We start from the raw sequence: 17477 nt of genomic DNA on the forward strand, positions 1-17477 counted from the left end.
TTTAATTCCCTTACTAATTTTCAACGCCTTAGTTATCGTACTATCCCCAAAGGCTATGTACTGTACATTTCGCAAGCTGAGATTTCATTCGTACCAAATGGTGGGACTCTATGTTCAAAACTCGCCGCATGAGAGCAGAAGCATCGTAACTTCATACAAACAATTATATGCAGCATCAAATTTGGTTCAATCGAGGATTTTCAATGGAAAATGCTTGATTGATACAAAACGCGATTGTTCAAAGTTACGTTGGAAAAATCTTGTTTTTTGAGTTGTGACACTATCACTTGCGATGTATTTTGTAAGCATAAAATATTCCTAGTGTAACGAACTGAAACATTAATCAACATATAAACCTATATATTTTAACAAATACAACAATTACATTTTAAAGTTTAATCTAACTATTCGAATTATTTTGATTTATTTATTGCTTACAAGAAAATCTAGTACATAAGTACATTTCATTTAATGTATGTATAAACATATTTTTGAGTCACTGTCACTTAACGAAATAATCTATTACGTTTTCATTTTACTGCAGTTTATACTTTCGTTCTCTCATATTAAAAGTTAAACCGTAATTTCTAACTGTTACTTATTATGTAATTTTATCGTTTAATGTTAAAATAAAAATCATTCTACTTTGAACCGTCGAAGAGTCAAGAGCTCACAAGAACATTAAGAAGTCTTTTTTTTATTTAAGAAAATAATCAAGACACTTGTAGACCTTCGGGGCTCTGGTGGCTGATCCAACAATAGTTTTAGTATCGTGGACATATGAAGACGCATTTATGCTGTCACTTATGACCCGATATTGAAACTTTCATCAATTTTAATGAGTGGAGAAACCTTTCCACTACAATTGGCGCCCATCGTAAAAAAAAATTAAATATTTATACCAAACATCGAATAATTTGTTCCTATTGATTTGCTTTGCCGTGTGTTTTCCACGTGATCAATAAAAACGCTCCCCGTTATATTTTGTTGTTGTTGCACTGCTGTTGCTGTTAAAGATTGCTGGATAGTAGAATTTTGATAATTTGCTGAAATTTTATAAAGTTTTTGCTGAGGTGTTTTGAAATTTTTGATTGAGGTTTTTGGAGTTTTTGCATTGTTTTTTCTGTGGCAATATATCATGACACGAACTACAGCGAACTCACAAGCCGCTGGTTACACTGGTGTGCAACACTCGCCACCTCCGCCACCGCCGCCGCCTCCACAGAAGGATAAATCACAAAATACAACCAGGCAAAATGATTCTCCTTTAAATGTTACTCAAAGTCAAGTAGGCAATGTCATAAATGAAGGTCAATCTACTAGTAATGCTGCACAGGTTCCAATAAGCATAAGTTTAACTGAAAGCCAATTTTCTAGTCTGTTAGGAAGTCTTAATGTGCGAGAAGGTTCTAGGAGTACATTTAGTTCATGCAATGCAAGGTTTAATGGCGGGAGCAATAGTTCTAAGGTTGAAGATTTCATCGAAACCATAATCGTTTATAAAAATGCTGTGAGCATTTCAGATCAGTTTGCTCTTACTAGTTTTCCTCTTCTACTTGATGGTTATGCTTCATCCTGGTGGAAAGGGGTAAAACATGAAGCAAAAACATTTGATGAAGCAATTGAGTTGCTAAGAACTGCATTCAGTCCTCCAAGACCTGATTGGAGAATATTTGCGGAAATTCTTCAAGATAAGCAAAAGATAAGCGAAACTACAGATTCTTTTATTTGTCGAAAGAGAAGGTTGTGTTCTCAACTAAAGAAAACTTTGCCAGAACAAACGATTATTGATCTGCTGTTTTCCCAAATAAGCCTAAGAATAAGAGAAAGATTGTCCAGAGAAGACGTCCAAACATTCCAAGATCTTTTGAATAGGGCAAGAGAAATTGAACTGTCTCTCAATGAAAACCAAATGAGTACCAAACCTCACCCAGTTGATGTTCCTGAAAAATCCAACTCTAGCATTCGGTGTTCTTTTTGTCGAAAGAAGAATCATTCTGCAGAAGTTTGTTTTAAGAAGCTCGAAAAAGAAAGGAAAATAAATAGTTCTGAAAACACAAAACTGAATTGTTATGGGTGTGGTACCCCTGGGTTTTACCGATCAAATTGCCCTAATTGCAATAAGCATTTAAAAACAGATAGTCCAAAACAACTAGAATTTAATGCAATCTACACAACTCTTGTAGGCAGAAGTGTACCTACGGTAAACATTAATGTTGATGGTTTGAATGGGCAAGCATATTTTGATACTGCGGCAAGAACTAGCGTAGCTGGCTATCAACTTTTCCAGAAACTCAAACAGAAAAATAAGAATTTTCAAAAAGTGTTCGCTGAAATCACACTTGCTGATGGAACAGTCAGAAAAGAACTAGTGTACTCGACAATAGCTTGCATTATCATTGGTAAACGTTTCAAACAAATACGGTTTATCTGCCTACCTAGTGCAAAAGATAATAGAACACTTCTTGGCATAGATTTCTTAGAGCAATCGGGGATAGTACTAGATTTAGCCCAGCGTACATGGCACTACAAAGATGAACCAAACAAGATTTTTGAATTCAAATTGGAAGAATCAAAACTCAATAATGCTGTTTCTTTAAGTGAAGCTAAAATTGAAAAATTAACAAAGCCTGAGTCTCCTATAGAAGATTTCATCACTTGGTTTGAACAAAACAACCAGTCAGAAATAATGAAAACACCAACGAAAAACCGTTTACCGTCAAATGAATATTCACCAGCGGGAATTAATAGAATCTTTGAGAGCGTACTTCCCTTAAGTTACAACACCCCAAATGAATGTAATTTGTTTCCACCATTAAAAAAGCTGAAACAAAATGAAATAGATACAGATTTTATACCTATAAGCTTAAATTCGATCGATGTTGATTTAAGAGATGATGAAGCAGTTCAACTTTCCGAGTCTGAAAGGAAAACTTTAAGAGCTTTGATAGAAGATAAGAAACGTCTGTTTGAAAACATTTCCGCACCGATTCAAGGAGTTGAGCACACAATCAAAACAGTTACACATGAACCGATTGCTACAACTCCTTACAGATTATCTCCTACAATGAAAGGCAAATTACGCGAAGAGTTAGACGAAATGCTAAAAAATGGTATTATAGAAGAAACTTCATCAGCTTGGGCTTCACCGGTTGTTTTGATACCAAAGAAAGATGGAAATATACGTTTATGTGTTGACTATAGACGCCTCAATAAGATTACGATTACAGATACGTATCCATTGCCTCGAATAGACGATTTATTGCACGCTGCTAAATCAACACCATTTATGACGACTTTAGATCTGAAATCAGGATATTGGCAAATCAAAATCTCTGATGTTGATAAACCCAAAACGGCTTTCACGACACCTTTCGGAATCTATGCCTTTAATCGTATGCCGTTCGGCTTGAAAAACGCGCCGGCAACGTTTCAACGGATAATCGACAAATTTCGAAACGGGCTCCCCAACATCCTTATACTAGCATACCTAGATGACATAATTATTTGTTCAGAAAATTTTGAAAAACACATTAAAGACTTACAACAAACATTGAATAGACTAAATTCATTCGGCTTTCATCTCAATAGAGAAAAATGTTATTTTTGCAAATCTGAGGTTAAGTATCTCGGGCACATTTTAACAATTGAAGGGTTAAAGATTGACCCGGAGAAAACAGACGCTATTATGAAACGCCCAAGTCCAAAAAATTTGAAGCAGCTCATGTCTTTCTTGCAAACTTGTTCGTGGTTTCGTCGGTTTATACCAGACTTCGCAAAAGTATCTAAGCCCTTGTCAAACCTTACGAAAAAGAACACAAAATGGAAATGGTCAGAGGAAGAACAAACAGCTTTTGAACAACTAAAACAGCTTCTAAGTTCGCCACCTATCCTTCAACAAGTAAAAGAAGATATGCCGTTTTTCTTATGGACGGACGCAAGCAACTATGCGCTTGGAGCTGTTTTGCTCCAGGGGGAGAAATATTATAATCCAATCGAATATGCCAGTCGTCTTCTTATTCCAGCTGAACGCAACTATTCGACAACAGAGCGTGAGGCTTTAGCTGTTGTTTGGGCAGTTCAAAAGTTTCGTGGCTATATTGAGGGAGCGGAAATAACGATTTTAACTGACCATCAGCCACTGAAATGGTTATTTAGTTTGAAATCACCAACAGGAAGACTTGCTCGTTGGTCCTTGTTACTTCAAACTTACAATATAAACTTAGAGTATACCCCAGGTAAACAAAATGTTGTGGCAGATACATTATCTCGTCCTCCTTGCAATTTAGCCCATACAAACATTGAGTGCGAATGCATGTCGTTTGAAATTGATTTTCCGGCAAAAGGAGCAAAAGAAGTTCGTGACGCTCAGCTAGAGGATCCGGTCATTAAAAAAATCATTGATTCCTTTGAGGCAGATGATGAAAATGTCCAACTTCACACTGGTCGAGGATATATCATGGTTGATGGTATCTTATACCGGTATTGCTCGGAAGAAGTTTCTGAAAACGGACAGCTGGTTGCACCAAGATCAATGCAAGAAAAAATATTATATAACTATCACGATGCTCCAACAGCAGGCCATTATGGTATTGACAAAACAATAAATCGAATTACTCCGCTTTATTACTGGAAAGGTATGCGGTCAGACATAACAAACTACGTAAGAGCATGTCCTGAATGTAAGAAGTACAAACCAACTAACTTAAAACCTATTGGTCTAATGCAAACTGTAAGCAGTAACCAGCGATTTGAAGTTATTTCAGTGGACTTATTTGGTCCACTTCCACGTTCAGAAGACGGACATCAGTGGATTCTTATAGTTGAAGACTTGTGCAGCCGGTGGATAGAGCTTTTTGCACTTAAAGAGGCATCTGCAGAGAATTGTGCTATGAAATTGCTTGATGAAGTTATTCTCCGATATGGGGTACCAAGAAGAATGCATTCAGATAACGGTTCCCAATTTATATCAGCGCTAATGCAAAAACTAACATTCTGTTTGGGTATAAGACAAACGTTTACACCAATTTACCATCCCGAAGCAAATCCAGTAGAAAGAAAAAACAGGGACCTTAAAACACAACTTTCAATATGTGTTGGGCAGAATCATACAGAATGGTATTCGAAATTAGCAGCAATTCGTTTTGCAATGAACACAGCAAAATGTGCAAGTACAGGATACACAGCAGCATACCTTACGTTTGGAAGAGAGCTTCGAACACCGTTCGAAGTACACACGGATTTGAAGCAAGTTGTGCAGTCAGAAAATTTCATTCCTCAAATCACACCTCATTTGTTAAAGCTTGCAGATACGTTAAAAATGGCCAAAGAATCGCAAGAGCTATTACAAGATAAAAACAAAGCATATGTAGACCAAAAACGACGACCTCAACAAGCGTTTAAAGAAGGTGATCTGGTCCTGGTGGATACACACGCGCAAAGTAAAGCAAAGCAAGGTATAACCTCGAAGTTTGTGCCAAGACGTGATGGCCCCTACATTATTCTGAAGAAGAAGGGATCCTCCTGCTATATTTTGTCAGCTACAGACAAACCAGACCAACCCATTGGTTCACATCACGTATCATCACTCACACCATACGATGGTACAATCAACAATCCAATTTATCCTATTCGACCTCGAGGTCGACCTCGCAAATCAGTAGAGTCAGAAGAACCTAATATTCAAACCAATCAAAGTATCGATGTTCCAAGAAACGACGAAGCTACAAATCAATCAATCCCGCAACAAGAGATACAAATATTAAGAAGATCTTCAAGACCCAGACGTATACGAACATATTCCCAATATTCCCAATAGCCTGTCGCATTATCGGGACGTTTTCAGCGACAGAGGGGGAGGTTGTAACGAACTGAAACATTAATCAACATATAAACCTATATATTTTAACAAATACAACAATTACATTTTAAAGTTTAATCTAACTATTCGAATTATTTTGATTTATTTATTGCTTACAAGAAAATCTAGTACATAAGTACATTTCATTTAATGTATGTATAAACATATTTTTGAGTCACTGTCACTTAACGAAATAATCTATTACGTTTTCATTTTACTGCAGTTTATACTTTCGTTCTCTCATATTAAAAGTTAAACCGTAATTTCTAACTGTTACTTATTATGTAATTTTATCGTTTAATGTTAAAATAAAAATCATTCTACTTTGAACCGTCGAAGAGTCAAGAGCTCACAAGAACATTAAGAAGTCTTTTTTTTATTTAAGAAAATAATCAAGACACTTGTAGACCTTCGGGGCTCTGGTGGCTGATCCAACAATAGTTTTAGTATCGTGGACATATGAAGACGCATTTATGCTGTCACTTATGACCCGATATTGAAACTTTCATCAATTTTAATGAGTGGAGAAACCTTTCCACTACACTAGGGTAATTTTTTTTCCCCCGGAATTTATTGGACAGTCGTGAATCTCCTTTAGAATTTATTTCCCGGGAACAAAAAAACCTATGAAATCACGGTTTATTTACCAGAAATCGCTCAGATGTTTCGAGATAATAAAAGCTGGAAAAATATTTTGATGTAACATGAAACGTTAAAAATATAAAGCATATACGTTGAGAAATTCCAAAAAAACTAGAAGCATGACTATTTAAATCAATCGTCAATTATTAAGCTTTGCATCTTTAATTTGGATTAAAGATCAAGTAGAGACAGTGACGGGTTGTTTTGAGAAAATCAGGACAAATGATTCGCCATCAACAGTTATGGTAATACATCACAAATGATGACGGGTACTGAACTCGAATCTGAATTGAGAATATGAAAACAAAAATTTTTTTAAGTGTGGGAGATATCTTAATTTTAAGTACCTAAGAGCCGTTTGCTGAATCGAAACTTAAGCATTTATTTTCTACATAAATCTTTATATGACAGTTTAGGCAGATGAAAAAGCAGAGAATAAGAGCTTATATGTTCAAATTAAATTATATAAGTTTCGTTTCAGCAAATGGCCCTAAGTCTTTTGCTTATATGATAAAACTTTAGATTAATAATAATTAATAATTGATTAATAGCCTGCTTTCACTAAAACCCAAGTGAGATAATTTCGCAAATGAGGTCAGTTTAAATTTCAAATTCAATTTTTTTCTATAGAATTTGACATTCGAAATGAGATAATTTTCGTAATTATCTCATTTGGGCTCTAATGAAAACAGGCTTCAAGTTAGTCTTTGGCTTCTTGACTGAAAAGATATCTCGCACAATAAAAGAGATATCGGAAAGATTTTAAATTTTTTTGAAAAAAATTCTAAAAAAAATCAGTTTGAGCTGATTTTAGTAAAAACTGGAGTGTAGGTATTGGTATATCCTTTTCAAATTGCTTTGGAAAAATTCGAGGTTCAGTTAAATAACAACTATGAATACTGAATATATCGCAATATGGTTTAACGTTGTTGAAAAAAACTTACATGAAACATCTTCAAATTAAAATTGAAATAATTTGAAGCAAATTTTAAAATTACTATCAGACTTCAGCTTTACTTTGCAGATTGCAGTTTATCGGACCAATTTTCAAAAGTGAGATAGCCTGAAGAGCTAAAGCACTCTCCTACTGACCCATGGATTGTAGGATCGATTCCCAATGTCTACTATTTTTTTCTTTTTTATTTAAATTGATACTTTTTTCAATGTTCAAACAACTTTGATTTAAGGATATTTTATGATTGAAAACAACTTTTAACAAACGTCGTTCTATTTTGATTTTAAAATTAGCGTCTTTGTGGTTTTTGTTGATTTCAAGTTTTACTTATTAATCATCCAGTAACAAAATTTCAAAATTAAGCACTCGCCCATTTTCAAAAACAATGGTTTTACGAGCATATAAAAAATCAAAATTTTTTTAACGTGATGACGTCTTATAAACCGATGAACCATGGCAGCATCCATGAAAAAGTGACGCCATTTTCTCCCTTTCCACCTGAAATTTTTTGCAGTGCGGCATAAATTTCAATTAAAATTAAACTATTGAATTTCTACAAAAATCTTCTATAGCTTATTTGAAAGATAACACTGCACAACAAAGTTTTGAATGAATAAACTATACAGTATTTTTTCAAGAGTTTTGGTGTGTTGAACTCGAATCCGGGGTCAGAAATATTTTATCAGCTCTAGTTTTTGAAATATTGTCATAAGAAAATGCAAAAAACGTTTTTTGGCTGTGGCTCTGGTCAACAAAGTTTGACTATTTTTTATTTTGAATGAACCAAACTAATACTTTTCCAATATTCCCACAGTCTTAGTTCTTGAAATATTGCTGTTAGAACTTGCGAAAAAAACGTGTTTGGCTGTTTTTGAGGTTATGCTATGGTGTGAGGTAATTTTTAACAGTTTCTATAAGAACTGTTTTTCTTCTTTGAAAATCAGTTTAGATCTTTCCGATATCTGTTTTATTATCCGAGATATCTTAAGTTTAAGTCCGTGAGTTTTGGCTTATTTTATCAATAACGTTATTTCAAACTGCAGTAACTTCAAATTAAAATATCTCGGATTATAAAAAAGACATAGCAAAGATTTAAACAGATTTTTAAAGCAGAAAAGCAATTCTTGTACAAACCTTCACAAAAAGTGTTGAAAAAAATTCCCTCACATTGCAGTATAACTTCAGAAACAAGTGTTTGCATTTTCTAACGGTAATATTTAAAAAACGGGAGCTGATAGAATATTTCTAAATTCGGATTCGAGTTCAGCACATCAAAAACCTTGGGAAGGTATTGTTTGGTTTATTCATCATACAAAAAGTTTAATTTTGCTGTGCAGTGTAAGTTGAACTGTGTTTTAAAACTTAAACATTTGGTAGACCTTTGATAAAGTATTGATTTTAGGTAGAGGACATTTTTTTTTGTCAATTTGAAAAATGCCATTGAAAAGAAAATGAAAAAAAAGTAAGGGGTCTGATACGGATTTATTTTAAGTCTCAGCGCACACTGGTCGATTCAGTACATCGTAGCTGGTCGAAAAAAGAAGTTGTTGTCGACATAAAAAACACCGTTAGGCCGAAAGTAAATATTCTTAAACAACAAAAAACAACAAAAATAATTTTTTGATGCCGTTATTTTATTCATGGGAAGCATCTCAATGTAATCATTCATGATTTGCTCACTCTCTATTTTAACGTCCACGAGTTAACAAGTGTTTACAAAGTGATAGTTTATGATAAAAGTGAGTAATTGAGTTGAACAAAAAAATGTCAGAAAATGCTAGTGGTATGCATTTTTAAATTCAATTTGTTTAAAAAAAAAAAAAACGTCGAATTCTATTTCTATTAACTGAATGTTGTAAGGCATTTTTTTGATAGTTTTCAGATGTTTGTTTTTTACTTCTTGGACGATTAAAAAAGAAGTGCCGAAGAGTGCCATCGTGAATTTTTTATATTTTGTAGTTTGAATCATTACCTTTAGTTTGATGCTAAAATTAAGTGCCGAAAACCGCCGCAAACAATTTTTTTCGTCTTTTTCAGGTACCAATTCGCTCTTTTTAAGGTGACCATTTTTATTACGGAAGGACATTGTTCAAGATTGTCTAGCTTGTAGAGCATGAACTGTTATGTGTGATAGATGAAATGAAAGGTTATATTATCTCTTTTCAAAATTAAAATAAATCAAATTTACAAATGCTCTATGTAAAAAGATATTACGTGTCAAAAAAAGACCATCTTTTTACCGTTATCTCAAAAATGTGACTATGAAAAAGATTGAAATTTTGCACAAATATAGTCCTGGCTTTTATTTATATTCCCTTTTAATTTGATTAATATATCTATCAAAACGAAAAAGATATAAATAAAAAACGGTCAAAAGGGCTCGAAAACGGTCAAAAATTTGGGAAAAAGAAATATTTTTTCCCATTAAAGATATCTCGGGCAGTAAAAAAGACATCAGAAAGATTTAAACAGGCATTGAAAGATGGAAAACAGTTCTTATAGAAACCGTTACTATATATGTTCAAACAATTTTCCTTATATAAAAGAATAAGGTCCGAAGTACCCAAAAAAACGTTTTTTTGCATCTTCTAACGGTAATATTTCAAAAACGGGAGCTGATTAATTTTTTTTAACTTCGGATTCGAGTTCAGGACACCGAAAACCTTCAGAAAAGCGTATTTTTGTTTTGGCAACAAAACCCTTGTAAACCAGTGTAATAGTTTAAGCTGTACATTGATAATGAATATAGCAGCTAAGGTGAAAAAACTGCTAACAGGCACGGGAAGAACGGGAGATTAGGGTTCATCGATTTGTAAGACGTTATCACTTTAAAAATAATATTCCGAGCCAATAAGACATATAAAAGAATTAAGTCCACCTAGTGACTCAAAATCGACCACTGTGCAGCGTTCCGAAATATGAATTTTTGAAAAACACCTACTTTTTTTGGAGTATTTTTTGGGGTTTTTTTTTTGTCCAAAGTTTTTGGACCGTTTTCAACCGTTTTTTTTTTTCTTCAACGGATGAATGGAACAAATGAATGAAATTTATACTAGTTGATAGATAACAGGCAGAACTATGTTTGTGCAAAATTACAATCAATTTCGTATTTCGTAATTCAGTGCTACATAAGCCATAACCATGAATCTGAAATTTTTTTAATCCAAGAAATATCGATTTTGTCTCAATGACATTCTTTTGCAGCAAGTTGATAAATGAAACAACAATTACAAATAATTATTTCATTTATTTATTTCATTTTTAATTTGATTTCTATATATTTTATATATTATATTATTAACAACTAATACAAAATACAAAAATATTGATACCTATTTTTGAATTCATACACCATTTCATTTAATACTAAAAAGAAGTTTTCTTAAAGGCAGAATTAGGTATTCTTACCAAATCTACATAAATTAAGTTGAACTTAATTTTATTTTTACAAATTATCTATTTCTACCTACTCTTTGTGCTTAAAATATTTCTTTCCACCAGACTTTTCAAACAATCGAACATCCTTAATAACTATATCATGTGACACAGCCTTACACATATCGTATACAGTTAATGCAGCTATTGATACTGCAGTCAAAACTTCCATTTCAACACCAGTCTTTCCAGAACAACGAACAGTAGCTGTTATAATAACTGAATTTTCTGATTTATTCAGAACTGCATTCACTTTGACTGATGATAGAAATATATTATGACAAAGTGGGATAAGTTCTGAAGTTTTTTTGGCACCCATTATTCCAGCTAATTGAGCTATTGAAAGAACATCACCCTTTGACATATTGTTGGATTCGATGAGATTTGCAATTTGCGGTCCAACTTCAACAGTTGCCTTTGCAGTGGCCAGACGATCGGAGACATCTTTTTGTGAAACATCAACCATTTTTGCCTTACCATCGGAATCAACATGAGTCAAATGGCAAAAATATCTTCGAAGATTTTGTTCTGGAGGTTGCTTTGACAAGAAGAGTAATTTTGACTGCATATAAGTTTGTGCGGAATTTTGGAAAACTAAAAATAAAAAAGGAAACAATATATATTTATTTAGGTATTAGAAACATTCTTATTAAAATTGTATGTTGTAAGTTTTCAAAGTAAAATCTTGTGACAATAGCAAAACTAACCTTAATTATATAAAAAAAAATATATACAGTTGAAATTAATAACTAAAAATACTATCCACCGATCAGTATCATCGGACGGTTTTCCATATGCGATAAATTCAGCATTCCTTTAAAAATAAAGAAGTAAAAATTAAACTATAAGAAAACACAAAATCATACTTCATTTTATTGAAGAAAAAAAGGTTTAAAAAAAGATGAAAACGGTTAAGGACCAGTTTCGCAGATTAATAAGACTCATTTCCATCTAAAAATTTAAACATAATTTTTGACTGTGAAACTGGCCCGAAAGCAAAGGAAAGAATTCTAATTTTGTGTGCGGTCTTAAACAAATTTTTGTACTTAAAATGTCTGCAAATTCCTTACCAGCATGTTTTTTTCTTTTCCTTTGCACTGCTGTTGATATAATATCAATCAACTCTTCTTCAGAGCATTTGCTTCTTATTGCATCTCTAAGTGAAAACTCCTTATTGCCGAAAAGACAAACCTTGATGTTTCCATCAGCTGTAAGCCTCAATCGATTACATGTTCCACAAAAGTGTTCTGTCATAGAGGTGATAAAACCCACTTGTCCCCTATATCCTGGCACGGCAAAAGCTTTCGAAGTGTCATTTGGTCCATTTTCTAATGCTTCAAAATTAGGAAATTGCTTCCTTATTACTTCAAGAGTTTCTCTATTAAATATCAACAGTTAAATATTCTGTTGTTAGATTTAACTGAAAACCTAAACTTACTTAAATGACATCAATCGATCAGTTTGCCATTTATTTCCACTAAATGGCATATACTCAATAAAACGAACATCAACATTTCTGTCTTTTGTAAATTCTACAAAGTCACAGATTTCATCTTCATTGAAGTTTTTCATTAAAACACAATTGATTTTTGGTTTATAACCCAATTGAATAGCAAGATCAAGACCAGCTATTACACGTTCCCAGCCTTTTCGACGAGTGATTTCTTCAAACTTATTTGGCTTTAAAGTGTCAAGACTAACATTTATTGCATCTAACCCAGCTCGTTGCATTGGTACTAAAAGTCTTGTTAATACAAGACCATTTGTTGTTATACCAACATTTTCTAAATCTGGTATTTGTTTTAGTTTTTCTATATAAGAAATTTATTAGAGTTTGATGTTAATATGAAATATTTCGACATACCAATTATACTGACGATATCACGACGGATGGTTGGTTCTCCACCAGTAAGACGAATCTTACGAACTCCTTGCTCGACAAATATTTTGGCCAGATAGTAGATTTCATCTGTAGTAAGAAGGTGGGACTTTGGACTGAGAGGTACCCCATCAGCAGGCATGCAGTACTTACCTGCATAAAATAGTGAAAAGTTGTTGATGAAAAAGAGGTTTTTATTATGATTACGAACGATGCATTTTTTCTTGCTTTGTAGGTATAGGTATATAAATGGTTAAATTTCATAAAAGTTCAGTTTTAAGAAACCAACATTACCATGATGAATTGTTTAAAAGAAGACAAAAATCTGTTTTGTTGTCCTATGGATCACTATAGTGTGAAGAAGATACTTAGGAGAGTTTTATAATCCCATCATAACAGCACCGTATTAAGAAAGAAGATCGCATTGAATGAAATTTTAGACAAATGATTTTTACAAAATTTGCAAAGTTATTTTTGTGAATTCTTCATCGAATTCTGTATATGACCTACATATGTTCGTCCTTTTCTTGAAAACGCTTTTGAAGTCTGGTCCGCTTATATTTTAATAGCTCATAAATCAAGTCAATTCTCTACTAACTACTACAATTCAGTTTCTCAGTTTTGCGTTAGCAGAAAGTTAAACTTAACTTTATCAACTTATTCGAACCCAAAGTTTTATTTCAAAAGAACTTTTTTTTTATTAAAAAATCAATTTAATTTATTTTCTTGTGCATTGCGTTTGTACATTCCGTTTCATATTCAGGTTAACAATCCCTTCCTGACTATTTTGTTGGTGTTACCTACACAGTGCTATTAATTTTGAAGAACATAATTACCTGTTCAATCTAACAATTTTGTCTACATTTTTTCTACATTTCCAACCTTTTATTTTTTTTTTAGGTGAACTGCTTCCTGTAAAAAGCGTGCACTTTTTGAAGGAAATTCGTCCTAGCTGCACAAGTGAAAAACATTAATTTTGGTAAAAATTAACTGTTTTTAAGATTAGTAAAAATAATACTTTTTGCCTTCTGATCTTGGATTTTAGTAGAACTTTTGAGACCTTATGACTAACATCTAGAGTATCTACACAAAAATTAAGACTGTTAATATTCTCTTAACCTACCGAATTTAGCGTCGATTTTTCTGAACTTTTTAAAAATAATAAAAAAAAGTACGTATACACCATAGTGTACTCATATGAAACTAACATTACATGTAAGCAGGGTTGTAAAAAATATTTTTTAAATGAATTTGCCTTCCTATACAATAAAAAAATATTTATTGCAAATAAAAAATGTTTGCAATTAAAAAGGAATTCATTTTCTGCATTAAAAAAGTGCTGCAATAACAGAAAATAAAAATATTTTTTATAAAAACAAAATCATTGCAATGTGCGTTAAATTTTGACTATTTGGAGCAAATTAAGTCTATATATATTTAATGCCTACCTACATTTAGCATTCAATAGCATTTTCATTTAAGATTTTTTAATGCAAAATATTTTTAGTCAATATTTGTATTGTTTTTGAATTGATATTTCTACAACCCTTTCTGTAAGTATACCTACTACATATATTAGGTTATGTGTTGAATAAGTTTTTTTTTTTTGATACCGTCTTATCTAAAGTATTAAGTGTAACTAATGTAACTATTACCTATATCATTTAGAATACTAAATCATTGCAAAGTAGTTTGTCGCTTGGAAATGTACACCTTTTTTCTGATTATTCGGTATTCGGTTGATCAACATTTCAAATTTCAAGAAAAAAAATTCATTTATTTGAATCACTTGTGAAAATAAGATTTTAATAAAATAGGTATACTATGTTTTATGAAGTAAGTATCGTTAATTAATAATTCCCGTTTAACAGATGAGATTACTTTTTTATTAATTACTTAAAAAAAAAAAACTCGAGGACCGTATACTTAATATTTATTTATGTAAACATAATCGCATATTCAGCATATGCATCAACAACTTTTAACAACTTTAAAGTTAAGCAACATTGTCATACCGTTTGGCGGTCTATGCATCTGCGCACTCACCTGTACACATATTATGTACAAAGTAGATAGTAAGATTTTTACAAAATTTAGAATCGTGCACAGGGTTCGGACTTCAGTTTCAAAATTTCGAAGCAAATTTGAAAAAAAAGTGAAGTAGATCCAAAATTTGGGAAGTAGATTTCAAAATTAAACTTTCAGAACATTTATTTACAAAAATTTATTCTAAAAAAATTATTTTTCAACAAAATTATTTTTCTTTACTTTTTTTATTATGATCTTTTCCAAAAAACCTTTCTCATCTAGTGGTTGTACACAGAGAAAAATAGACCACATAAAAGAGAACAAAAACAATAAGATTTCTCTATGGTTTTCATCCAAGAAGGAAACCTTATTAAAACAATCGGGTTTTCCTTATTGTTTTAAAATCTGCACTTGAAGGGTTTTGGAAAGAAAAAAAAAAAAAAAAAACGATGACCAGGCCGGGAATCGAACTGGAAACTTCAAATCATTAGTCGCCCACCTTACAACCCGCTATGAAAATATTGATCGCGATTTTTGTTCTAGTGCCAAGTTGCAAAAAAAAAAGAACTTTTCACTCAAATTTTAATAATATGTATTTTCTCTATAAAAATAATAACAAATCCTTAGAAAAAAACCTTATTAATCGTTGCTTTTAATAAGATTTTCTCATAAAACATATGGGCAGTAAAATAAATATGGCAATCTGTTAGTTTCTAGGTGGTCATATTTTTCTCTGTGTAACGGTGCTTTGGGGTAAAACGGTTAATTCAGCGTAATCTAACAAATTTTTGATCAGGAATTCTTCAAAATCAGTCAAAATTACTTTGATAAACTTTATTTATATCTTGAATTCGAAGAATAATTGACCTCCATTCATCTTTACAGATTTCAATTGAGCTTTATTTCTCAATGCCTCGACAAGATTTAAAGTTGAAGTTAAATCCCTTTCTCTAAATTTATTATTTGAAAAATATTTTTCAATCAAGAAATAGAAGTAGATTGTAGATCCTGAAAAAGAGAAGTAGGAGAGTAGATTTTATTTTTTTTCCCAAAATCGAAGTAAATCTACTTCGATCGAAGTAAAGTCCGAACCTTGATCGTGCATTTTATTGCGATAAATTGAACGATTTTTTAAGTTGCTTAGTTAGCCATATATTTTAAGTTGCTCAAAAAAGTACTTTTTTTTTTATTAACAAGTGCATTTTTTGTTAAAAAAAATATATCTTTTGCTTGTAAATATCTACTGAATTCACAACTTTTCCATAGTCAACAATCGTTTTGTAATCGAGGACCATAGTATGGGTCAATATTCTGGTATTTTGATTATTTTACTATATTTACTTCGACCGGGAATGTGTTCAATCCAAGGAATATTTTCATATTTTCATATTTGAGCAGTAAAAAAATATTAAAGAAAAAACATTTCCTAGTCAAAAATTAAGAATTGAGAAAACTGATTAGCATTTGTTCCTAATGCTAAATTTTCACCCGTTCATTCTACAACATACATTCATCTATATGGTAATCATTTACTATTCTAGAAACATTAATTTGGATTCTTATCTCGTTCAATACCTATCATCGCAAACAAAATTATGTAAGCGTATTGTCACAAGCACGAATACATTTTATCACTTTTTAATGTTATCAATGAAATTGATGCAAAACAAGTTGTTAAACTCACATCGCAAGTTACATCTTTCTGTCAATGAAATCCTCAAGTACGTATGATGGCGCCCGAACGAATCTGTCAACGGATTTGTTGATTTCGCTATGACCACATTCTGTGCAAAATTATAAACAAATCAATTAGATTAATGTCAAACAAAAACGAGTAGTAAACAAAAACAACTTGACAGACAAATAATACCTTTGTGTCAATAACAGGTTGGTCTTTAATTACTGGATCAGCAAAAGTTGATTTGGGTAACGGGTTAATGACAGTTTGAGTACTAAAAAATTTGCCATTTTGCTGTAATTGTTTGCTAATTACTGGCACAGCTCGAAACCAGCAAGTTGTCATATTTTTTAAACTATTCATTACACAATATGAATTTTTAATATAAGAATGCGTATCAAATAATGTTATCTATCATTTATTAGTATTCTAATCAATCTTTTGCTTATATGTAGTTATTTTTAGTTGAGTGTAATCAATGCACCTATTATAAATGACGCAATATTGTTGAAGGGAAGTTAAAAAAATAAAATTTAAAACTTTAAACTTAAACAATAGCTCCGAACACGTTGAAGGTTACCGATACACTGAATCATTAAATGAATCTCTTGCCGGCTCATGCTGTTAGATAGAAGATAGATTCATTATTAAATAAAAGTGAACAGCGATTGAGTAGGTACACGAGACACGACAAGTGCAACAGAGTTATCGATGTGCTACAAATGATAGGAATAGTGTTTTTGAAAAGTTAGAAAAAAAAAAGATTCCTTCACAGAATTCTAAGGCTTTTGTTTACATTAAAACTGAATTTTCTAAGGCAAAAAAAAAGTTTATGTTGCAATTTTAATACAAAATCCTCTTGTTCATTAAATTTTTCTTCAAAACACCACACAATCAAAATCCCAAAATTTTGAAAACTTGTTTTCTGAATAGAAAAACATTACATTTTTACATTTTTACATTTACATTACATTTTTTTAAAGCTAAAATACAATACCTA

At 32.0% G+C, this 17477-nt stretch overlaps 1 protein-coding gene across 1 annotated transcript; it reads right to left on the reverse strand.

The window, feature by feature from the left end:
- Nucleotides 1-10767: 10767 nt before the first annotated feature.
- LOC129910556 (molybdenum cofactor biosynthesis protein 1) lies at nt 10768-17093 on the reverse strand. Its single transcript, XM_055987982.1, is given in 6 exon segments — nt 10768-11486; nt 11882-12270; nt 12331-12703; nt 12757-12924; nt 16484-16583; nt 16670-17093. Coding segments are annotated over 6 exon segments (1785 nt in total). The 5' UTR covers nt 16841-17093; the 3' UTR covers nt 10768-10902.
- Between the last annotated feature and the right edge of the window lie 384 nt (nt 17094-17477).

Source organism: Episyrphus balteatus, chromosome 2, assembly GCF_945859705.1.
Source record: "Episyrphus balteatus chromosome 2, idEpiBalt1.1, whole genome shotgun sequence".
Taxonomy (NCBI): Eukaryota; Metazoa; Arthropoda; class Insecta; order Diptera; family Syrphidae; genus Episyrphus; species Episyrphus balteatus.